Source organism: Histoplasma capsulatum, assembly GCF_000150115.1.
Source record: "Histoplasma capsulatum G186AR genomic scaffold supercont2.1, whole genome shotgun sequence".
Lineage (NCBI taxonomy): Eukaryota > Fungi > Ascomycota > Eurotiomycetes > Onygenales > Ajellomycetaceae > Histoplasma > Histoplasma capsulatum.
The window spans coordinates 1,105,343-1,129,664 of NW_025544801.1; the positions used below are offsets into that span (position 1 = coordinate 1,105,343).

Here is a 24,322-nt window from a genome sequence, read left to right on the forward strand (position 1 = left end):
AATGCTAACACCTCCAGTGCCACTACCATAACACCAGGCGGACCCTCTCTCTCCGCTAGCTCCAGTAATGTAAACCTCCACCGCCTCGCCCCGTCCCACCGTGGCATGACTCACGAGATCATCGAGCATCCCCCGTCATCATCGGACGATGACAACCTTCTCGTCATGCCCCTGCCCTCCCGCTGGAGTGACCAGCATAAGAATGCGGGCCTGGACCTGCTGAATGATGGATTGGAGGTACGCTACTTGGGTAACCCGCTTAAGCTTGATCATGAAGCTGCGGCGTGCCGGGCAGACCATCCCATGCCCCCACAGTGTGGCATATATTACTTTGAGGTTACGATTTTGTCGAAACCGAAGGATGGGTAAGTATTTCTGATTACACACACACACACACACACACACACACACACACACACACACATATATATATATATATATATGTTATAATATATCCATATTTTGTTGCGGGGAGCACATGGGTTAGCTGACATATTCCTCTTTTTCATGGCAGGATGATATGCGTGGGCTTCACAAGCAATAAAGCATCTCTCGAACGATTGCCGGGCTGGGAGCAGGAATCCTGGGCTTACCACGGCGACGATGGCAGGACTTTCTTCGGCGAGACGCAGGGCCAGGGCAAATTGTATGGCCCCAAGTATTCTGTGAATGACACCATTGGCTGTGGGGTGAATTTCTCGACGAATACCTCTTTTTTTACAAGGAATGGGGTTTTTCTTGGTATGGATCTCTCTCACTTTACTTATACTTTTTATGCAAACAAATATTGGTATGTTTTAGCTACGCGGCAATTGCTAACAGATTGTGTCTTTGAATCAGGTAATGCGTTCCGGGAATTGCGGAATGTGAAACTATACCCTGCGGTTGGTGTGAAGAAGCAACCCACGACGCATCTAAAGGCGAATTTTGGCCAGTTTCCTTTTGTATATGATATTGACGGGTTGATGGAGGTAAGGCTATTACTTATTTTTGGAAACAAATATTCACTACTCGAATGGTCATTTGACTTTCCACACCTATGCTAACGAAAGCTTTTGCCTTCGTTTCAGAGAGAGAAACTCAACGTTCAAGCGGAGATAAGGGCTACTAATATTTCCAATTTACATTCCTCCCCCGATGAGAGCACGTTTATCCAGGAGCTTGTGGCTCAATTTTTGGCGCATGGCGGATATGTGGAGACCGCACGCGCCTTTGCTGAAGAGGTCAGGGAGGAGTCGCGGGCTTTGCAGAATGGGCAGGAAACGCCGTTGAGATATTGCCAGGCAGAGGAGGATGTTGATGCTATTAACCGCCAGAGTAATCTCGCTTGCCACCCACCCCCTATCTTAACCACGTCTGTGCTAACTTTCTACTTTTTTTTTTTTTCCTCAGAAATCCGCACTGCCATTTTGGACGGCGATATCGACAAAGCTTTGAAATTCACAAATGCCTCATACGCTAACGTCCTTCGGGACAATCCACAAATATACTTTCGTCTCCGCTGTCGGAAGTTCATCGAGATGATGCGTCGCTGCACTGAACCACAGCCTATTTCCCCATCGACGTCCAAGCAGGCAGCCCGCTCATCCAATGGTGCTACTGCTGTATCTGTACACGATACCAGCGACGACGTCTTCGTGCATGATATGGAGCTAGACGAGCATATGAATGATGTCCTGGATGATGGTCATGATTCTTCGGAATCCGATGGGAGAGATCACGACCATTATGATGACCAAGACCCAGACCTCGATGACGATGACGACGACGAAGAAAACGGCATGGATGTCGAAGAATCCGCCGACTATAACACCTCAGTATCGACAACAAATGCAGCAAGCTACCACGACCTCCTCCACGAAGCGATCCTGTACGGCCAAGAACTGCAAGCCGACTACCCCGGTGACCAGCGGCGGGAGTATAAGCGGGCGCTGGACGATATCTTTTCACTAGTCGCATACCCGGATCCCAAGTCGAGTGTGCACGGGCATTTGCTGGAGCCGAGCGGACGCGTTCCGGTAGCGGAGGAGTTGAATTCGGCGATTTTGGGTGAGTTTACTGGCCTTCTTCTCTCTTTTTCCCTTAATACACATCTGCAACTCCGCCCCACACAAAAACAAGAACCAACCACACCCCTTTGATCTGTCTAGGGTGATATGCTGATTTGATCGAAAAACGAAAACAAATACGTAACACGTAATAGTATCCCTCGGCAAATCCTCCTCTGCCGCTCTTGAGAAACTATATCAACAGACTGAGGTTCTGGTGAATGAGATCAGCGAGGATGGCGGCGCGGGGGCGTTTATTAACGTGCGGAATGATTTTGTGATATAGTTTAATCTAGCGGACGGCGGACGATCAGCCATACATGCGCATATTTGTCGTTCCTACACACTCAGATCTTGCTCAACCCTGGCAGAACACGTGTGTGTGCGCAAGCGTCCGTCCATCCTTGCGTCTGTGATGTGTCTGTCTATGTGTGTGTGTGTGTGTGCGTGTTTTATTTATTTTTCTTTTTTCTCTTGAGTTATTATTATCCCTTTCATATGATTTCATCCCAGTGTCATCTCTTCCCCTCCACTAGCGCAGTTCTGTCATTTCCTTCTATTAAAGTTGTCATAGTTTCATATCCATATACTCATTATTATTATTATATTCCGCTTAACAGTTTCTCTCTCTCTCTCTTTTCTTTCTCTCCTCCCCTCTCTTCTCGTTCCGTCTCTTCTCCTTTTTTCTTGTTATTTCTTATCTTTCCCTCCCCCCCCCCCTCCCCTCTCCTCCTCTCCTTTACTCCCCACCATTTATCTCATATGTATCTCTTGAAAAATCTCGTGATCTTAGTTACTCAAGAGTCCATGCCCGTGTTCGTTTTCATTTTCGTATTTTTAAGTGTTCCGTAGGTATGAATGAGAAAAAGAAAGAGAAAAAGGAGGGCCGAGGGAGGGGGGCGGTTGTTGACAGCGTTTATTTTTATTTCTAATGAGATATATATCATATATCTCATATATATACCCTCCCTTTTGCTGGGGATATCAAGCTGATATAACTAAACAAGAGAGAGAGAGAGAGAGAGGCCTGCATCTGCAATGTGCATACAGCAATTGATAAATAGTTAGAATTAAAAAAAAAAAAATGTGGGAGATAGGCAGGGCAAGACGAGGAGGGATTATTAAATGCACACCTTCCTTGTGATTCTTTTGGAGGGGTTTTTTTTTTTTTTCTTCTACCGCTCTTTTCGGTTTTTGCATTTCCATATTTATATATATATATATACATCTTTTCAAATAAGGGTGCTTTATTTTATTTTATTTTATTTTATTTTTTTTCACTTCAGTTCCATCAGATAAATTAAATTATTAGGAGATGGAACTATTGTAGATTGCAATATTGCCATGAACGCAACTACCTAATCAATATTTTTTTCTTGATGATGAATAGATATGAAAGAAGAAGTTATTCAAAAAATATAAAATAAATGGCTGTTTCAATAGGGGAGGCAAAATTAATAACCAGCAAATAATATTAATTAATATAAAGAATCAGAAAATATTCTATTTATTTACCCATGTCATTACACACACATCATATATCATAACCAACGGTGACGATGGTCCTCTCAATTCAAGCAACCAAAGATTTTGTATCAAACAGGCTTACTTCACACGAACCCCTTTTCAAAATCAGGGTTAAACGACATCGTGGTTGCTCTGATGGCGGATCTCTCGCAATCCCGTGGCTCCCAACAGCAAACGCGAACACGAATACGAACAAGCTCTCGCATCGAGAGTCGAGACTCCCCTAGTTAAGTTTGTCCTATGATATCAAAATCCATGGAATTTTTTGTTACTTGTAGATGACCATTGACGCCTTTTGCCATAGGTTTCTTCTCCCCAATATGCCCCTTCGAACCGCCAGCGTGGCGGCTGAGGACATCGAGAGCAAAGTTGATTTGTTATATGGCATCCCTTGCCCCGCTGAATCAACGGTCCATTACAACATAAGTGGCCATATGTTGCCGGTTCATGACTGGGCTGTCCACTGCGTCCGATAGCTGTTGAGTTAATCCCAATGGAAAAGAATGGACACGGATTATGGCCTGGCCAGTTGATATACAGTTCAACGGACAGCTGCAGGCTTCGGCTCCACACCTTCAAGCACTTTCGGCTGAACCTTGCAGTAAAGGGGGAACTAAACAACTTTGGAGGCTGCTAAATTCCAACGGGGAACCTTCGGTGAAGTCATTGTATACAATGTGTTCATCAACACAACATTTTGTGTTCTAGATAATGGCATTGTTACAGGTGGAAAAACCTCTCGATAGAGATGAACTAACCTGCTCGATTGATTTGATGGCTTGTTGGTAATTATGGTATTCTTCCAATATGCATTGGTACGCTGCTGGCTCGTTCTGATCCGCTTAATTTTGGATCCAGTATGATCGGATAGAATTTGATGGAGGTGAAGTAAGAACACACGCTGAAGGGTGGGATGTCGTGATACCATTCGCGCTTGCTGATCGGGTTGGGCTTGATCCTAGGTGAGCATTTCCTATTATCCTTCATATTAAGTAGGTGCACTATGGCTGCTATATGTACACCGTTGTTTCGACGGATGATGGATTGATAGATAACACCCGGTGGATGACCAGCCTGGTGAAGTGAAAGGATACCAGGCCCTGACATACCCAGCCGCTGTACCGTCTGCGCTGTTTAACTGATGGCAAGGCGTGGTACGGGCTAGCATTCCCGGTCGGTGCGAGAGGGAGGAAGGTGAACCAGAGCCCCAAAATGGACGTCAATTCTCCTTACCGTGGAAGGTACTGGTTTAGTCGTTGGATGGCGTTAGTATATTTGATTTCATTCCTATTTCGTAGAGAACATATCAAAGTTATTACCCGTTCCATGCTCAGACGCCTAGCAATATGCGGCTGGTGGGCGGACAAGTCGCAATGTACCTTTCATGTTTGACCTTTACTGCTGGCGGGAAGCAAGCCTCATGTTCGCACTCGCAACGACTTTGGTTATGTTAATCATCCCCCGAATGCTACGGGCAAGGCATATCAGGTGAAGTTGGGTGGGCCATCGCCCCAGCAATGTTGGTGGACAGAGTTGGGTCACAGCAATCGGAGCACAACTAGGAACGATCGTTGCGACTTGAAGGATTGCGACAGTCAGCGCGCCACTCATAGGTGGTTATTGATATGCGAAAATAGGGTATGACATGGTGTACATAACTGCATTTGTTTCCTTAGGGCAATATTTTTTGACTAGTAAGGATTGAAGCTCAGGATCCGTCAATTGGTCTGCAGATGGCCTGGGAGGATTTCTCTACCAAAGCCCGGAGGGGTCTGAAGGGCTATCTTCAAAACCAAGAGAAAGAGTTCCCAGTCGGTATCAGTGTTAGTGCAACAGGGTTTCTCGTTTTGTCTACCGTCTGCCGTCTTTCATCACATTACTGAGCTCAATTCGCGTCCTTGTTGCTCTCTGGGGCTGTGAAGTTTTGCCCATATTATTCGGAGCTTTCGTGGCCATTGTCCTGTTATTCGTTTCATGCCACATTTCGCTGCGGCTCTGTCGGTCTCGTTTTTCTTGCAGTTCTGATGCCCACATATATATCTCCTGTAATAGGCTGGCTGGCTGATAGGCATGGTCCTAGTAGTTCTATTCAGCATCGAGACATAGAATACGTTGCATGATAAGGTCATTTTCTGCACCCTTCCTTCTTTCTCTGGCTGTTTTGCAACACTCTTATAAGCCCCAGTACAGATCGAAATCGTTCTACCTGTTGAGGAGAGAGTACAAGAAAATCTCGCGCATGATCGAGCACAGTGAGCGTATGCGCAAGCGTTTGAATTAGGGAAGTTTGACGTGCACTCTCAGTCTGATTGTTGGTCCGCTCTGGGGAGGGCATGCTGGTGGTGGTTCAGGATGGCGTGTGATGACGCCCGCGCTCGGGGTTATATGCGGTGCAAGCGCTGTGTCAGCAGCTGGTATGGCTGAGGGGATATACTCAAAAGAGAGATGGACCTCAACGGCGGAAGTGAAGTGAAGGAGCTGCAAGTGGTTTCATAGCCCGTCAGAGACATCACAGGAACAATTTCCTCCACCACAGCGGCTTGTAAACCATGCACTGACTCAATCGCCATATCGCCAAATTTTGTGTAGGGCCTGCTCAGTCCTCGCTGCTCAGCCCTCTCTCTCGCTGGCCACTGGAAGACGGAAGCCTAGGATATGGAGTTTGGACAAATATCGTCACTTCCCATTGAAATGACCCTACGCTACTTCAATCGCGAAACGACGTTTAATTCCAGGCTCTTGTCATGTTTCAGTCAGAAAAATGAATTCGCATGGCGAAAAAGCATTCGTGAATGAATGATGTGGTCCCGTTGCGCTGTCAAACTGCACGTCTCTCGAAGGGATTCAACTCCAGCACCAATGCCAACGCCAACACCAACACCAACCGATGCCAACCACCCCAAATTAATCCAGCCGGTTGCATGCGGCTGGATAGATTTGCTTGATTCGCCATCCCTGATAGGTTGGAAGTCGCGCCTGTTTGGCTGTCGACTTAAGCCGGATATCCAAGATATTCCGAAGGAGCGTGCTGAACATAGCCGAGCTGGATCCACGCCGATTTACCTGCTGTTAGGGGCATTCATCATTTGGGAAGTAGCGATCATGACGAGCTGCTCCTAATCAAAAAGCCTATCCTGGTGATTCTTCGGTCGATTGAAGGAAGGTCCCATCCTAGTTGGGTTGGTCGGCGGTTCCTTCTTTGTTTCAACAAGGATTTTGGAGTCATGGCCGGAGTTGATGAGAAGATGAGAAAAAACATGAAAGAAGAGAAGAGGAGGTAAAGACCATCAAATATGAATTCTCAGATTGAAAAATTATACCCATCCTGCAGATAGCATTTTATCTGCTAAACTCCTTCGCCGATCTTTTTTGCTTGTTTGTTTGCTTGAGATACTGATTTCCCCAATCGGAACTCGATAACGCGGCCCTGCGGAAGCGCCTGAAGTCTTGCGACCAGTGAAGAGTTCTTTCACTTTTTCATGCGGAAATACATAGCGGAGAAGTTTAGCCCTCGTGCGCTTCGCAGGATATCCTTTCGTTTGTGGTCTTGGGTATAGCGACCCGTAAGTTGGTATTTGCGAGTAGGTTGAAGATTCCGAGGGTGTTTCAAACAATTTGGCTATATCAATGATATCACCTCCAGCGATGAAGCAACGATTATTCCAGTTCGAAGATATGGTCCTTCTTGCCTTATTCCTTCTTTTAGCAGACAGCTTGGTCAACGCATCTTGCGAGTGCGGATTTTATATGAACGACACGAAAGACTACTTCACACATGTTATATACAACAACTTCAGCGCATTAGCACCGTCAAAGAAACTCAGTACGAATCCAGCTTTTACAAATGACTGGGCGGTTCAGGACTGGGGTATTCCTCCGAAAGGCTGGGTAAAGCCTTTGGGGATCGATAACGCGGAAGACAATGTCTTCTTGCGTAACGGCAATCTCGTACTGCGACAACAGGGGTATTCAAAAGCGCAAGCTTTGAAGAAAAGTAAAGTGAGCGTGGCTTCCATTGCTAGCCAGAGGGGCGACATTATCCATGGAAGTTTTCGGGTCGAGCTTAAAATGGAAAATGCAAACGGTGGAAGTTGTGGCGCATTCTTTTGGTATCACGTTAGTAGCTACCTCTCAATCCTGTTATCTTGACGTTTTGGTGAGAATGAGATTTGCGAAGTGGGAGTAAACATAAGCTAAGCTTTTTGGGTCGAATTGTTTTGGGGGGATAGGATGACAAGAACGAAGTTGACATTGAAATTCTCTCGAGGGAATTCAAACCAGATTGGTTTCCAGTCCATTACACAACACACCCTGCCCTTGACAAGAACGGACAGGTCATTGCCAATGCCACGACAGTGATTCCATTTCGTGGCGACAATCTGCTGAACTTGTTCCAACGGCATCGGTTTGATTGGACCAAGGAGGAGTTGAGATTCTACCAGAACTCAACACTAGTGCATGCAAATGCTTTTCAGATCCCAGATGCTCCTGGCCACGCATACTTGAACGTTTGGGCAGATGGAGGGGCGTGGAGTGGTGCACCAAGTACGACCGATGTATTTTTGACCATCAAGTTGATCGCGATTTACCATAATACATCCGCGAGTGATCAAGGGCTGGACAAAGTATTCAACGAGCGGTGCAAGAAGGCGGGAGGCCCATCGAATGTAACGATATGCCTTGATACGAGTGTTGAAAGCGGCGTGGTAGACCCCTCATCGTCAGGATCAGCGGTGGTCCCGTTGCAGCTTTGGATTCTTTCGTTGTTATGCGTAGCCTTTGCCATTGTTGTCTCAGCAGTGTGAGATATTAAGCTGGTGATAAACTTGCTGAAGTTTGGTGTGTAGTATGGTAGATAATAGTTACTGTTGAATAAGGGCGATGCGAGCTGTATCCTATCAAATTGAATAAACTATGGTGGCCCGGTGCTTGGATAATTCTCTATAGTTGCAATGGCACTTTAAAATCTTTGTATTTGTGGTCGTTTTGGTCCGTATCACTTTGTAATACAATTCTCCCCCCCGGATTGCTTCCCGGCCCGAAAACCCAGCCGCCCGTGGGAGGGGTGCAAGCTCATTGGCGTGGAGAGTGATTGTTTCGTTGGGAGAATGGCCGAAATTGCGTTTGGGGCGGATATCCACGGAGGCCGGAATTTTCGCCGCCCACCCCCACTCCAACCCCAAGTCCGGCTTATGCGGGAGGATACCAAACCTTGGCAACCGTTTGTGCTTAAATTTAGGTTAAAACAGTGGATTACAAGATTTGCTTGTGGTGGATGAGATGGTATATTTGATGCGTTCGATGGGATTCTCCAGAAAGGTCCAGGGGTTGCTCTGTTTTTTGTGATGCACGGCACTGCCAGCTCTCGGGTAATAGGAGTTTGAGTAAGGGGTGCTAGAGACAATATAAGATGGGCGCTGAATGCCTTTCTCCATGGGGTGCTGGACTGACAATACGGACCCCGAGTCAATATTTTGAAGTCAAGAAACGACTTTGGCTGACCGATGCCTTCTCTGCATTGCTTTTAGCCTCCTAACGGAAAATTTGGGGGCAAAATCTTGAATCCCTGATTTTCTGTTTCGGCTTCCCGGTAATCGGTGACCAACTGCTCTAGAAACATACCGAATGTTTTTCGGGGGAAAGGAGCTTAGATCAAAGGAATATTGGCATATAAGGGCATTCGATGCTCCCAAGTAATTGTTCGTGGTCTCGATTGAGAATGTCAAACTCAACGAATCACTCTCAAAACTGCATCCCCGCGTTAAATGTTTGATTGGATGGAGTTGGTGGAATGTTGCCAGACGCACTGTACTGGACTAGTACATACATGCAAAATATGTATTTTACCTCCTTGCATCTATTCACTGGTTACCGGGTCATGCAAGTTCAGAACGCTGCAGAGGGGAAAGGGAATCGAAGCTTTCGCTGAAAGATGAGAACCAAAGCCGGTATAAACCATTTGCAGTTGAGCACTATCTGGGGAGGCAGCCTAGCCATAACGGGAATAGTGTGTTGACCCTTTTCTAACCTCCTTTCCAATCTCCAGGCCAAGAAACACACCTCTTCCATGTCGATAAAGCACTGCCGCCGCCGGTATGCCCTTGGGAGGCTTGAATTATGATGTTGTTGCTTGACATTAGGTGTATAGCCCGTTCGGAACAAGGTTGCATCACCTGATGTGAGCCTGTTGCTAGATCTCCGTTGTCTTCATTATCCGTTTCGTAATAGCGGTGCAAGAGGCCGGTATCAATTCCGGCCTCAATGAATATATAATCCGCCACCGTCTCCCGCAGATTTGGCTGCCTTTCTGTTCTTCAAGAAAAGCACCTATCTGTTTTATCGGCCCTTTCCTCGGCCCGTTTTCTGTTGTTTGATCCATTGAATTTCCTTTTTCAGTTAGCTTCCGTCTACTGTACTTGGTAACTCAACGTCAAGTACTTTGGTTCCATATATTGCCCCTTTTCGCCTCCCATCTTCATCTATTGCCCAACAACCATTATCAAAGTAACCATGAAGAAGTCTGAAGCAACTGGTTCTACCTTGGAGCTCTTTCCCCATCTCCTTGATTCACCGGACAAGCTTTCGAGAGACATCGACCCCTTTACCATCACCACCGCATCGGGGTTCTTGCCTTTCGAGCTTCCTCCTGTAGCCTTGCCTGATGCTTTCAAGTCATTGGACTCGTTGACTTCTCGGCTGCCCGTTGTCAAGGCAGACGGGTCCCCGGGCTTACTTGCCACTTTTGAGCTTGGACCAGCTGTGCTTGCCGAGCTCCCTGATCTGACCGATGAGGTGGATAAGCTCCTCACAGAAGATGGCAAGCCAGATCGCTTCATGATCACAGCTGTATTTAGGGATTACACGTTCGTTTGCTCTTCTTACTTACTTGAGCCATGCTATGAGAGATGGTCGAAGGATCCAGCTGGTGGTTACGGTATTGGCCGGGAAACATTGCCGAAGTGTATCGCACGTCCACTCTACCGATGTGCCGAGATGTACGTTGTGGTCACTTTCCAATTTAGTTATTGTTGCTAATGATATCCCTTTACAAGACTCGACATACCTCCTTTCATGTCGTATGCAGCTTCCTATGCGTTGTTCAACTATACAGTTGCTGATCCCGCACGAGGGCTAGAGTATTCTAATCTTAGGCTTATTCGGGCTTTTGAGCGTGGACTTGACCCCAAAAGCTCCGAGGCGGGATTCATTCTAACCCATGTTGATATGGTGAAGGAATCAGCTGCCTTAGTCAGTGGTGCCGTCCGCATACTCAACAAGCTGGAAGAAAGTAAGGAGCCCTCGTCTCGTGAAGAAGTAAACGATGCCTTTAGGGAAATCCTAAAGGGGATGGAGAAAGTTGAAACTTGCATGGAAGGTGAGTTGATTTTATATATATATAAATATATTTGTCCAACTCCACGAATCAAAACCTTCATTTATTAATCTTCTCATTAGATATGTGGAAGAACTCCAAACCTAGTGATTATCTCTCGTTCCGCGTATTTATCTTCGGTATCACATCTCAGTCAATGTTTCCAAATGGCGTTGTCTATGAAGGCGTCTTAGATAACAAGCCGCTAAATTTCCGCGGAGAGAGTGGCGCTAATGACAGCATCGTAAGTATCTATTATCAGCTAATCGCTTGTGGCATTGTATAGCGTACCGTTGCTAAGTTATCTTCGTACAGATCCCGCTACTCGACCACCTTCTCCAAATTCCAATGCCATCTACACCATTGACAAAAATTCTACATGAGTTCCGTGCCTATCGCCCACTTCCACACCGACAATTCTTGGCACATGTGGCGTCCAAGGCAGAGGAGGTTGGCGTTCAAGAATTTGCGGTCCAAGATGCGGAAACAGTACTATTGTACTTGAAAGCCCTAGATCATGTTCGAAGTTTCAGATGGAGACATTGGCTGTTGACAAGGGAGTACATCATTAAACGAACGCCATATCCCACCGCCACTGGCGGCAGCCCGATTATCACGGTGAGTGAAAAAAACTCTCTCTAATTCCTTAGCAACGCGTCTCCAACTTGTCATTCCTGTCGCCATGACTCAGTTTTCCGGTTACGACTTAAATTGCAGTGAGAACTAACATGGTCATTGTAGTGGCTTCCCAATCAACTTTTCGCTGTGTTGGAGCTTATGATCTCCATTCACGATAAGTATGTGGCCCCATTCACTAGCAAGGATCTCCCCACGGCCGTTGATACGAACGGGTCTCAGAACGGCGCGTCGTCCTCTGAGCAGAAGAAGGCTCAGAAGATGGAGTCTTTCTACTACTATCGTGCTCAGACAGATGAGATGATGGCGCTTGTGCGTGACCAGAAGGATAAGCTAGACAGGGAGGTTGCCAGATGGTGTCAAGAGCGCGGAGTATGAATTGTATTTCGGTTGAATCTTATTTCTCGGACCGCCATTTTTGCGATCATATTTCGATCTAGACATGTTTTGACTGGGTTATATCGGATGAGATTGCTGTTTGATCAAATATTTGAATTTTCAATTAACTAGTTTCTCGTCTCCCTTTAAGTTAATTTTGAATATCCAACACATGCAATGCAATTGGACTTGACCTTTCATCGTATTTTTGCACTCTTTGGCTGGCGGATAATGATATGAACGAGAAAAAATGTCCTAAAAGAGGATAAATGCACCAATATCTTTCATACTCTTTTGTTGCTAGAAACACGTCGTCACTCAACTTCTTTTTAGCTAGCTGCCTCGTCTGCTTGCATAACTGCCATCAACCAAAATCTCTCCACCTTCCAAGAGAAGCTGGTTCGATAAAGTCCTCAAGATGAATCACACCACGCGTGGGGGAAATTAATATCAAGCATTCACGCCTCGCAACACAGTTGATCGCGTATATGATAACGCATAACAACCACACGTTGCCAATCCAACAGTAATAGGTAAAAAACAGTTTGAGAGCGAGAACAGAAAAGGACGATCTGAATCATCTCGTAGCAATCTGGATCTCTATTATTAGAATTTCTGCATCAGAGCCAACACGAGTCCAATCGCGCGTCGTTCATCAAATATACCATAAAGAAATCAATACCTGTGCTAAAATCCCCTGTTTATCTACGGGGTGTCGGTGTGACAGGAGCCCGTTTCGTGCCTTCGAGATTTATAGGTGGGGGGATCTCAACCCCCTTGCTCCTGGCATAGTCAAGAAAATCCCTGCTAAACGGCGTCTCCATCTTGTGAACGACAAGCTTCTTAAGATTCGACTTATCTGAATCAAGTAGCTTCTTCACGCTGTGCTCTTTCACCTGTGTTCGGGAAATGTTGAGTTCCTTGATATTGGGGACCATATCGATTATGTTTGAGATAACCTTGTCGTCGATTTCTGCCAGGCCGCTGATGTTTAGGTACGTGAGACCTTCCAGGTTGCCTCGCATCATCGTTATTAATAAGTCTTCTACGTGTAAGTGGCATCCTTCGAGATCGAGGTGGGTGAGAGACGATTTCGATTGTGTGAAAGAAATGAGAAATGGACCCAATTCATCATCTTGGAAGCGATGGAGAATTAAAGTCTTTAAATTAGGTGCCATCGCTGATATGTCATTACTTGGTACGCCGGGGGGTAGGTTATACTCGCTCATGGATAACGAGAGGTGTTCAAGGGATTCGGGCAGTTCAGGGTATTTACTGAGTTTTATGCCTAGGAGCCCGAAGCGCTTGAGTTTCGGCAGGTTCGAAACTTCCGGTACATTTCTTATCATAACGGAGTTGTAGATGAGGTAAAACTCTTCCAGGTTCGGGATTATATCAAATAGAGTAGCCTACACTTAAAATTAGTACTTGGGGTGGAACGAAAACTCTGGGGTGAAATACATTTGTCGGAAACGGTAGGTTTAGGGGGGAATGAACGTTCGAGTATCTAGGATAATCGAATCCAAGGATGATTAAGGACCGCAGATTTGGCAGTTTAGCAGGAAATGTTTCGACGTCACTAAACGGCGCAGGCTTGATATATACCTCGACCCGCTCAAGCAACGGACAATCCAATAGAACTTTCCGAAAGTGTGCGAGTGTTATCTCGGATGACGCTGAACAGACCAAGGTTCTTAGGCCGGTTAGAGTGTAAACTGGAGCTACATCGAATTTCGAGCTAAAGCTTCCTAGAAGTTCAAGATGTTCTAATGAAGGGATTTGCCGTAACCCGGCCATAAGCCTAGGAAAATCGACTGGCTGAAGATTGACTAGTGAAGCGCGAGTCAATCTCCAGTGGGATCTGCGCAGGAATGCTTGAATTGATTTGAGAGAGACGTTGGGTTTGTTGGCTTTTGAAAGGTCAAGATGGATCCATAGCTTTGGGAGTGAGTTTAACATCATATTCCAATGTTTAGAAACCCGGAGTGCCGAACTTTCCCCCATCATATTAGTTTAGTTCGAGGTCATTTTTCCCTCGTTTGTTGTTTCTTTGTTTTTTTTTTTTTTTTTTTTTTTTTTAAAAAAAATTAGAAAATATAAAACAAGACAAGACAAAAACTTACAGGAGCGACTTTAGATCCAAATACTCTAGTATCATGTATACCAGCTCCAGGGGTAAGAGAGCAAAATGGTCCATGGCCTGCTTAAATCGTTTGTTTAACTTTGCTGCTAATTCGTTAATTTGCTATGCAAAATTAGATTTCCACTCTTCTCTATGTGTAGGGCACTGTAGCGCGAAGGAAACGAACCTGACGACCAGGGTCATCTAGTGGCAATACGCGAAGCGCATATTGGTATGTCTGAATGGCTTTGTCAGATCTATCCATCAACTGGAGAATTTTGGCAGTACGCAAATATCCCTGGAGTACATATTAGCCACGAATATCTTGAATATCACAAGTTGTATTTTAAATTTGTAGAATACCCGAGAGTCCATTTTATTCTCCTCGATCATCCGTTTCCCATCTTGGAGGCCAGACTTTAGGACTTGTAATTTGCAATGGGTTGCGGCTCTATTGTCTAGAATGCCAACAATGTCTCCTCCCCCAAGTTGCAACGCCTGATTTACTTAAGAATTTAGTTCGGTTTTATCCAATCTGTGAATGTAGAAGTAAACTTGCCTTGGTGAAGGCAGCAAGCGCTCTGTGAAAGTTGGCGCGACGATATTGAGCTTGTCCGTAAGCTTGAAGAGAACTTGCGTCTGATTGCTGCATGTTCGAAACAGTTAAACATATTCCAGATCGGATAATTCACCGCAACTTCGGATATGGAATTTCTAAGTAGTTTCAGATGAGTTGAACGTTCTGGTCGCGCCTGACATCGCTTAGTTAATGGCGCCAAGACGCGTCTAATGGTCGGATAACATTTAGTCTGTTTGGCACTGTTAGCTTTAGCCGGCAACCGGACTGATGTTTACGTTCTTCCTAATCGGGAATGCTTGCTTCTCAACAGTGTTGGCTTGACATACAACGCTCTTGGGACCAGTATTTGGGTTCCAAGTATTCAAAAAAACCAGCATAATGGAGACTCAGAACCTATATACCGCTTCTGATTACATTAATAATTTATTACTTGCTCGAGGGTTACTTCGCAATGGGAAACCGATCGATTTTGCGCAGCCGGAGAGCGCACCTGGGGGCACTCACGACACCATGTCAAGAGTCATAAACCTTGTTCATGATCTTGTTTTGAGGAGAGATGTTCGTATTCGCTATTTATTTGAATGATGTGATGCAACGATGGAAGCTGATAATTATTTAGCGCGAGGCAGAACAAAAGGAGAACCTGGCAACAACCATCAAAGCATTACGACAGACAGAAGCGAAGCAAACACTTGAAATTGTACGTTATAGCCTTCATCTGCAGGTTCAAAATCCGATACTAACAAGGCCATTGGTTTGCTTTAGGAACGACTTCAAGCCAAAACAACGGATTTGTCTCGATTGTTGGCCCTTGCAGAAGGTCAGGAGCGCGCGCTCAAAGCGACTATCCAGAGCGCAGAAACTACAAACAGAGGGCTGAAAGAACAGGTACAGCGCATGAAGACCTCTATTCAGCATATTAGAAGCCAGTGTACGACGGATATTCGGAAACGAGATGTTGAGCTCCAAAGACTTAAATTGCATCTTACTGACCGGCAAAGAGGCAAGCGAGAGGGACTTGGGGTAACAACAATAACAATAACGCCCATGCCGAAAGCCAGTACGGGCCGGAAGGCATTAGAAGGTGGAGAAGGCCTGGAAAGCGCTGGATATAGTCTCAAGCAAGAGACGACTGAATTCCTAACCAATCTATGTCAAGAACTCAGTGACGAGAATGACGCAATGATTGGCATTGTGAAAAATACACTTCAAACACTACGGAGCTTGCAGGGTCTGTCGGATTTACCGGAAAAGGACTTCCATGAACAAGATATGCTTGGTTCCAGAGCTTGTGAAGGTAGCAGCTTCGAGACCTCAGCTGTGGAACTCACTCCTCAATACGAAAAACTCTCCGCGGAAATGGACTTGGTGCTCGAGCAACTTAGGTCGCTGCTCACTAATCCCTCGTTTGTACCTTTAGAGGAAGTTGAAGTACGAGACAATGAAATATATAGGTTGAGAGACGGCTGGGAAAAGATGGAAGAACGATGGAAGGAGGCCGTTTCAATGATGGATTCATGGCACAAACGAATGGCTCAGGGAGGACTGTCGGTTAATATTGATGAACTCAAGCAAGGAATGGGACTTGGGCTAGGGATTGATAAACCCAAACGTGGTAGACCTGAGCCACAAGGAAGCTTTGGCCTGTCAATATATAACGAAAACGACACTGAGGGAATGGGGAAAGGCAACTCTAACGTCCAAGGAAACACAAACCCTACCGATGTGCCCATGGCGAGTCCAGCAAAGACCATGGACCATCGTCGTATTCTTGGCGAAGGAACTGGAAATGCATCCCGAAAAATATCCGCTCGGCGTTCCAGGAGAAGTTCGAAAGACGGTTCGGAATATAGCGATGATGAGCTTGCTCTGTCGACTAAATCGAAAGCGGCGCAGTATACCCAGAAGAAAACCCAGGGGGTTGTTGAATCGAAAATTCCTAAGGTTAGTAGAAATCAAATATGATTGTAGCTGGTTAGCGAAGAAGCTGACTTGGAGATAGCACAAAATAAAATCAAGATCACGGATGTCGACTACTGAAAAACTCGCCAATGTTGAATCAGAAGCCAAAGAAGCAGAAGCAGAACGCAAGAAGAGCGAAAGAAGAAAGAGAAGTAATTCGTCAATACGATCAAATGCGAAGACAACACGTCGAAAAAGTACATTAACGCCCCAAGAGTTGGAAGATCTACTCCGCGCTGGTGTCTAAATTTAAAGGGAGAGATCTCATTCGACATTACTCAATAGCCGAATCATTTTCTTTCACTTTCAAAGCAATATTTTTCTCTTGTGTATAAATGGAAGCTCTCGGAAGTTACCTCGTGGTGATGGACATCACCGAGTTCTGTGGGTGGGTTAATCGCATTCACAATGTCGTCATGCTTCTGAAGGAAAGATTGAAAGCATCCATGACGACTTCAGTCATTCAATTCTGTTTCGTTCGCTGAGATGGGTCAGAGAAAACTCGTCACTTCTCACAAATACCTATATCGAACACTTAAGGAAAGCTAGAGTTTGGTCTTGTACATTACATTTACTTATCGACTAACATAACATTGAAAATAATACTGAAGATTTCCAAAATTTGGTAATTTCAGGGGTACAAATACTATTTTCTGTTCCAGATTGAAGCGAATTTCACCTAGTTCGGCCTATAAATAATCGTCCAGGTTGAGCTATTTAAATAACCGTGCGGCCGACAATTAATACTGGACCGACGCCCGCTTCAGAAGACGCTGGTTTAAATTGGTTTCATTGTACGAGCACCGCAATTGTGAGCTATGAATATCGCAGAGCATTTCCCGCAAGATTTGATCCGTGATCTCAACGACTTCTATGAGGAACAATGACGGTACATCTCCATTTTTCAAGGTTAGCAGCATGAAGAGCCATGCGAACAATGCCAAACAAGCTAGGTAAGTTAAAGGTCAATTTGGAAAGTTTCACTCAAATTCCCCGCATGTTCCCGTTTGATGTTTGTCGTGGCATCCATCATTGCTTGCACTTCTCGAAATGTGCCGTCTGAAGAAAATTACGGCATGGACGTTTTGTAGCACAACACGGCATAATCAGCTGGATCTGCTTTCTTCTCATAATTAGCTAAATAACCTTGGCACTGGAAATATAGATTTCTAATGTTAATTTAAGCCTGGAAAATAATAAATGTACTTTGGTCTCCATCTTTTACCTGAGTCGGGGGAATAAAAGGGAGGACTCAAAAATGATCTACTCCCGAACGGTCAATTCTTTTGAATATTGTTCTTTATGTGACTTCTATTTAGTGTATAGCCCATTATGCTCTATACTCTACGTAGATAGATCGTAGTCGTTCGGTTAGAAACTTGTAAACACAGATTGGATTACTGATGAGTGGCCATCGTCCTGGAGCCACTGTGATACCAGGGGTTTCAACGCTGCATATCTATTGTTCTAAAAATCGTTCACCTCATTAGGGAAACCGGAACCAGAACCTTGATAAGTTTTATTTACGGGGAAGGGATGAACTCCAATGGTGGTGGCGATTCGGAAATGGCGGCTTCAATTAATTCTCTGTGGAAAATCTTTTAGCAGGTGTTCGTGCTCTGGCGTTAACTGGGAGATGTTCCAGTTTCATAGGACCAGTTTTAACAACAGTGAACAGATGAAATGGGATTGTGATTTTGTCCCCTTCAAAGGCTGAGGTATCTATGTAGGATTTTGCATTAAACTTTTAAGTTTAAGGTTCCGCAGTGGAACCGTCCCACAATCACTTCCAATCTACCTATTAAGGGCAGAGGTTGTCCTAAGAGGGTTGATCACTTATGCGTATGATGTGATTTCTAGAGCCGTGTCCTGATTGACGACGATGGTACATCCCGGTGTCCGATCCACCTGCCTTAGGAGTTGTAAACAGAGCAGGGTTCTTGCGCAAGAAACATAATGTTTTCCAAAGCCCCCATGAACTGGACTTTGGTGCGGGATACAAGCACCTACGAACTAACAAGCAGTTATTAACTCACGACAACCCCACACTCTCAGTCGAATTGTTTTCTAGAAAACCCCAGTGACATAAAAATATCTCCCACATGCGCTTCCAAATTTAAGGCGTGAGATCCATGGGGCAAGATAGAAGTCAGGTCAGCTGGCGTAACGGGTTTAGGAATTTAGGATAACCATCGATGCTCTGTGACAAAGGCCATTACAGCCACACCAATATTTTGTATTTAATGCTGTATTGCCATTCCCCGCTCCCCCAAGAATGTTTTGTGTACATATCTCCAGTAACGTGCCAAAAGCGAGAATAGGCTCAGCTGCTGACACTATAGTAAATATCAACCCAAACGTATGGAAGTCATATGGCGGGTATGCAAGCCATTGGTGAGATCTTGCATGGTTCTCATTAAATTACCTGATACATTGTCCAGTGCTGCTGCTGTACCTCTTTTATGTGGGGGAATAATGATTTTTCGTTCTTGGTGAAAGGTGGAGTTGGACCGGGCAATCCATAACTTATGTGCCGTGATTGTGCGCTTTTATTTCCGAATTCATAGATAAAAAGCGATGGCATTTGAAGTGTCCTTGGTTTTTATTTCATCAGCGTACTCCCAGTAACTTGAACTTTGGGGCATGCCAAACTGCTCTAATTAACCGTTATAGATTGCCGGGTATGGACGTTGACTGTCAAAAAAGCTGGGTGTAGTTTAAATTTTCGGTCGGAAAAACTTGCTCTGTTGTGGATCACATGACCACGTACCCAACTAATGCGGAATTTTAGTTTTTCCGGCCTGCTGCAAGTCAACATTTCTTAGCTTCGCTGAAGAGGTCGCGAGTGGACCTACGTTTCACCCATATTGAACCAACTCTAAATTGTCTCCGACAACGGTTTTCATAGATTCACTTTGCTATTCCAGAGCCTAACATACTAATATTGAGTTGGACCTAGAGTGGAGGAGCAGACATTGCGGACCTCACCCTGTGTTTGTTGTGAGTTCTGCGATCTCCAACCACATCAACAGCGCCCTGGTCACCGCCGTGACTTCACCAACATGGCGTTCTCTGCGCCATTCAGCTCGAGTCTGCCTCCTTCAACTCCAGATAAATATTCGAGGTTCTCGAGGAACGCGTCCACGACCCCGGCTGGGCCCCCTCCTTCAACTACTCCGTTAGGGGCCCCTCCATCCAGTTTATTTGGGAATTCGAAGTTGGGAAGCACCAGGACCAAATTGAACTTTGGGGTCACTTCATTTGACCGGTCTATGGACTCGCAAGTTTCAGAGGACCTAGGTTTATCAACCACCTCGTCCAACTTCCCCGTACCACAAGTCAATGGCCCTCGATTTGCCTCCCGTAATACGTTCGACTCTCCGGGCAATAAATCTTTTCGGGACTCAAATACCAACGGGCATACTGCAGGGTCAAGTCGTGATTTTGACTCTTACACTGATGACATTGATCAGGATGATGACATGGAGGATAGTCGTACGGGGTTCCTAGATTCGCGGTTTAGTGCATCTGTCAACTCTCCAGTGCACGCTCCTGCTCACAAACCCTTCATTTACTCCAACCCAGGCCAAGCGAAGCGAGCGAAGCTGGATGAAACATGGGTTCAACCACCAACAAGCAAACCCAAAATAACGCAAAGGAAGAATGCCTCCGTGTTTCCATCAATCGCCCGTGATCTGGCCTCTAGGTCCCAGATTGCAATGGTTAGCGAACCTCATGAATTTATTATCGAGAGTGAGGATATAGTTGGCCGAATGTACGATCAGGTCCGGGAATTTGAGTACGATGACGACGGTCTTCAACAGGCTCTGTGTGAAATTTCCAAGGATCTTTTAGATTTGTGGGAACGACATACAACAACCTCACCTTCGGCACAGAAACACTGCAGGACGTCTAGCATAGGTCCGGGGGAATCTGCTCCAAATATTGTGAAAGCCAATTTCCTTGGATCTCTTCTCCTTCCACTCCATCACCCCCAACTTCAACAAAATAGAACCCATGAAGGAAGCTCACCTGCCCGTCTTGGTGCTGTCCGCGCCTTTACGCCTAACAAGCTGAAAGCTAAAACCCCGATTCCCAAGGTCCTGTTTAACTGGTTAAGCCGCCACCATAACACACAACTATCTGACCCCGATGCCGTTCGGGGCTTTCAACCAAATCCCACCGCATCCCCAACATTCTGGGGTGTCGTTCAAACTTCAATATTACGTGGGAATTTATCTTCAGCCATCCAACTTCTCAGCGATTCAGACTTCAATTATGCTAGGTCGGCTATGGAAGATGGCCATGAGCAACCTGGCTACCGAGGGGGCCAGCTCCAAAACATCCAAAAATGTGTCAATAGCGCGATTCAATTGCTTAGCGCCTCCCCAGGCGTCCAAAATAATGATTGGGACATTAAGAGCCTTGACTGGGCGATGTACCGAAGGCAGATCACTGCGGCAATTACCGAACTCGAGAATCTAGCTGAAGGTCAGAACCGCGGTCCTGAGGCACGGGACCAGTTCCAAGCACCAAATTTTGGCATATTTAACCAACGAAACGCATCTTCTTTCTCTCAGTCCACCCGAATGGCTGAGAGCCAAGTTCCTTGGACAATTTATCAGAATTTAAAGACCATGTATAACATCATGCTTGGAGATGTCTCCTCGATCTTAAGCAAATCACAGGACTGGATAGAGGCTACGGTTGGTCTTACTGCCTGGTGGGACGGCGCGGACGATAGTGATATTTCTTCTGGAGAAACAAATCTCAACCGAAGCGTGATGAAGCGTTCTCAGTCGCAAGCTCCTCGTTCAGTAGATTCAAATACAGAGGAAGCATACTTGCGTCGGTTGGACTATTCATTTGCCAACGTAACCGAAAATTTAGGTGACAAAGGATTTCAGGTTAATTCGATGAACTTCATGGAGGTGGGCTTGGCTTCAGTTTTTGAAGGTAACATCGAGGGAGTACTGGAAATGCTACAAACTTGGTCAGTGCCTATCGCGTCTGCTGTTGCTGAAGTTGCAAGCTTTGGCGGATGGCTAGAGACATCCGTTGGCTCCAAACCAATGCCTGGTTTCAATCAAAATGACCTCATGGTTTTGAGTTACGGCAAAAACGAGAAGCCGCTCCGAAAAGATGATATTCTGATTAATTATGCAATGGGACTCTTTGATCGAAAACCACTTGAATGTCCTACAGGTGCGAGGGATGGGTGGGAAGTTGCGCTCGAGGTTCTGAGTCGTCTTGATGACCAAGAGATCATGAAGACTAGAGTTACAGAGCTGCTTGACCGTGTTCCTCTTGAAACATCTGAGCATATGGATAAGGTTGTTCTGCTTTGTGCAGAACTTGGATTCAATGACGAAGGCCGCAAGGTTTCTGAGGTGAGTTCCAATCAAGAGCAATTGTTTTTTCTTTTACCTGTCTTAACTTGTTTTTTTTGTGGCATTAGCGATATGGAGACAAGATAGCAGAGTCATCCGAAGAATACGGAACAGCCCTTATATGTTATGCAAGAGCCCATAGTTACAAAAAGGTAAAGAACGTCGTCGACCTTCTCACATCTTTTTGCCTTGTCCGATCCACCGCATATCCTCCGGCATCTGAGCTTGATGATCAACTTCGATCTCTTCTTCACAACCCAGGAGCCGCGTTATCCGCAATTGCAGCTGTTGACCAAGAGGCGGCTGGCATGCTCCAGTTCTATTTCTGCGGATATGCCGCTGTGAGGCGCTTCTATGACATTCGTGACGAAGAGGTTCATTGCCAAAAAGGGGGACAACCAAAATATCGCCCTCTGGCCAGAAAACGAGCCGCAGCTGAAACTCTTGTTGCGGTCATCCGCAGTGCAGCCGACAGCATCTACGGTGGATTATACGATGGGGAAAGGAAGACATCAGTTCAAGTTGATGGGTTGTTGGTACTGTTAGGGGAAGCTCTTGTGTTCTTAGATGGTATGTTATTTTATCGCCCTTGTTCTCCATCCATTTGTGAATATTCTAATGATGCAATTTCCAGAACCCAATCGATTCCTCACAACCGACCACTTATTAACCGTCCTCGCCGCTGTGGAAGATCTCCAATCGGTTACATCGCGCGTTTATGACCAGTGCGAGATATGTCTACAATCTACCCTCTACCACCATTTCAACTACGACGACATAGCGAACACATCATTTGGTGACGAATCGGTCCGATCTCCGGTATCGTCCTTTGCCAGTCCACCACGCAATCTACTTAAAAAATCAGTTTCATCGCTGACTGCAGTCAGCGGCTTTTCTCTCATCGGCAGTGAAATGCTCGAATCCCAAAGTCGTCAACAGGACGGCGGGCGAACATCCGTTGAGAATTCGGGTGTACTTATTCCCCGCCCAAATTCGAAGCAAGGTGTAGCTAAAGTAAAGAGAGGTTGGGATTGGAGAACGAGAATTAACAGAGATGTCAAAGGGGAGGATATCCTGAGGATCTTGAGGCTTCAGATCGCTAAGGGATTGAGCTTTGGAGCTCTGGCGTCTTGAGGGGAGCCTGCTCTATTTGCCATCCCGTTCATTTCCTTACGAACGATATAAATGTGTCTCTTTTTCTCGGTTGGTTATTTACCTTTCTATATCTATTTTTTTTCATTTTTCTGCTTTTTCTACTTTTGCTTTTCGATGCATAACAGCCACATCTTCCTCTTCACTTTATTCCTTCTTCAAAAATAAAACAATAGTGTGATGCAAGACAAGTCATCAACATGTATATTGCATTTCCTTGTTGCATTTTAACAATTCTTTCCTGTTTTCCAATACACTATGAGCAGGTGAACACATTCGAAACATTGCTGTTGTATGGCTATGAATTTTGTTTTGTGGGCTACATCATTTGATCCCGTTCCTTTTACATTCTATTTTCCTGGTTATACATCAGATCCATCAGATGCAAACAGCATCTGCACTCTACAGAGGTTCTTCACGGTCGTGGTATCCGTCTAAGAATGGGATTCCACTTGAATATCGGATTAATAATAGAATGCAGGGCTGCGTCGCACACATTGGCTCACTCGGAAAGAAAAAGTAAATGGACGGATACATTTGACAGGTTCGTTGAGTAGTAACAATAAGGACGAGGAGACTTGTGAGCATGACAAATTGCCGAAAGGGACAGGCTTGGTCCCAGCTCCAACCTTAATTCGTCGCAAGGATTCATATGCTCCGAGGCTGATTTCCACAGGGCAAGGATTACAGTACCAAGTTGGGCCCTCCCTGAACGGGGAGCAACTAAAGAACCCAACCACGCAGCACACAATAAGAAGACCCGGACAAGAATAAAATAGAACGGATACACAACCCAAACAAACCATGGAATTGGCAAACACCCAGGCTTCAACTAGATCATGGGACCTAGAAAAAGAAAAAGAATCCGGATAAAGTTTGCTAGGTGTCGTATGCCGGCAACCGTGCTTAGGCCAGCCTGATTCAGCTGGCTTGGCTTGATGAATGAATGCACAGGCAGTGCATATTCTCTGTGATTCGATGGGATGTGGTTTGATCAGCGCAGGGAAAATGGGCATTGCGTTTTTAGACTTGTTTTACATTTCAAGTTGTCTGCCAAATATATCATAGTCGCAGAAGTACTCTCCTTTAACGGTGATGGAAACATGGAAGCGGATAGGCAAGCTAAACCCCTCTTATCAACAATATCGTTGGATT

The 24,322-nt window shown here is 45.4% G+C and overlaps 8 protein-coding genes across 8 annotated transcripts; 5 read left to right on the forward strand and 3 right to left on the reverse strand.

Moving 5' to 3' along the window:
* Nucleotides 1–105: 105 nt before the first annotated feature.
* HCBG_00342 (ran-binding protein) lies at nt 106–2,334 on the forward strand (the record flags this gene model as incomplete). The annotated part of the gene is made up of 6 exons (XM_045427392.1): nt 106–365; nt 515–741; nt 823–971; nt 1,071–1,317; nt 1,393–2,049; nt 2,204–2,334. The coding sequence occupies 6 exons, from the start codon at nt 106–108 to the stop codon at nt 2,332–2,334; spliced, it is 1,671 nt and encodes a 556-aa protein (XP_045291367.1).
* Nucleotides 2,335–3,658: 1,324 nt separating this feature from the next.
* Nucleotides 3,659–5,910, reverse strand: HCBG_00343 (uncharacterized protein; the record flags this gene model as incomplete). The annotated part of the gene is made up of 7 exons (XM_045427393.1): nt 3,659–3,798; nt 3,848–4,188; nt 4,334–4,416; nt 4,476–4,548; nt 4,809–4,862; nt 5,431–5,651; nt 5,782–5,910. The coding sequence occupies 7 exons, from the start codon at nt 5,908–5,910 to the stop codon at nt 3,659–3,661; spliced, it is 1,041 nt and encodes a 346-aa protein (XP_045291368.1).
* Nucleotides 5,911–7,250: 1,340 nt separating this feature from the next.
* HCBG_00344 (uncharacterized protein) lies at nt 7,251–8,380 on the forward strand (the record flags this gene model as incomplete). Its single annotated transcript, XM_045427394.1, has 2 exons — nt 7,251–7,691; nt 7,910–8,380. 2 exons carry the CDS (start codon nt 7,251–7,253, stop codon nt 8,378–8,380), a joined length of 912 nt encoding a protein of 303 aa, XP_045291369.1.
* Nucleotides 8,381–9,055: 675 nt separating this feature from the next.
* Nucleotides 9,056–9,712, reverse strand: HCBG_00345 (uncharacterized protein; the record flags this gene model as incomplete). The annotated part of the gene is made up of 2 exons (XM_045427395.1): nt 9,056–9,323; nt 9,636–9,712. The coding sequence occupies 2 exons, from the start codon at nt 9,710–9,712 to the stop codon at nt 9,056–9,058; spliced, it is 345 nt and encodes a 114-aa protein (XP_045291370.1).
* A 196-nt stretch (nt 9,713–9,908) lies between these two features.
* Nucleotides 9,909–12,160, forward strand: HCBG_00346 (indoleamine 2,3-dioxygenase; the record flags this gene model as incomplete). Its single annotated transcript, XM_045427396.1, has 5 exons — nt 9,909–10,570; nt 10,628–10,950; nt 11,031–11,191; nt 11,263–11,565; nt 11,689–12,160. 5 exons carry the CDS (start codon nt 10,086–10,088, stop codon nt 11,959–11,961), a joined length of 1,545 nt encoding a protein of 514 aa, XP_045291371.1.
* A 502-nt stretch (nt 12,161–12,662) lies between these two features.
* On the reverse strand, nt 12,663–14,735 carry HCBG_00347 (F-box domain-containing protein; the record flags this gene model as incomplete). The annotated part of the gene is made up of 6 exons (XM_045427397.1): nt 12,663–13,370; nt 13,423–13,954; nt 14,085–14,206; nt 14,271–14,381; nt 14,447–14,589; nt 14,639–14,735. 6 exons carry the CDS (start codon nt 14,733–14,735, stop codon nt 12,663–12,665), a joined length of 1,713 nt encoding a protein of 570 aa, XP_045291372.1.
* Nucleotides 14,736–15,041: 306 nt separating this feature from the next.
* HCBG_00348 (NIMA interactive protein) lies at nt 15,042–17,841 on the forward strand (the record flags this gene model as incomplete). The annotated part of the gene is made up of 4 exons (XM_045427398.1): nt 15,042–15,221; nt 15,283–15,363; nt 15,429–16,607; nt 16,666–17,841. 4 exons carry the CDS (start codon nt 15,042–15,044, stop codon nt 16,870–16,872), a joined length of 1,647 nt encoding a protein of 548 aa, XP_045291373.1.
* Nucleotides 17,842–19,687: 1,846 nt separating this feature from the next.
* HCBG_00349 (uncharacterized protein) lies at nt 19,688–23,466 on the forward strand (the record flags this gene model as incomplete). The annotated part of the gene is made up of 3 exons (XM_045427399.1): nt 19,688–22,015; nt 22,084–22,585; nt 22,650–23,466. 3 exons carry the CDS (start codon nt 19,688–19,690, stop codon nt 23,147–23,149), a joined length of 3,330 nt encoding a protein of 1,109 aa, XP_045291374.1.
* Nucleotides 23,467–24,322: the final 856 nt, after the last annotated feature.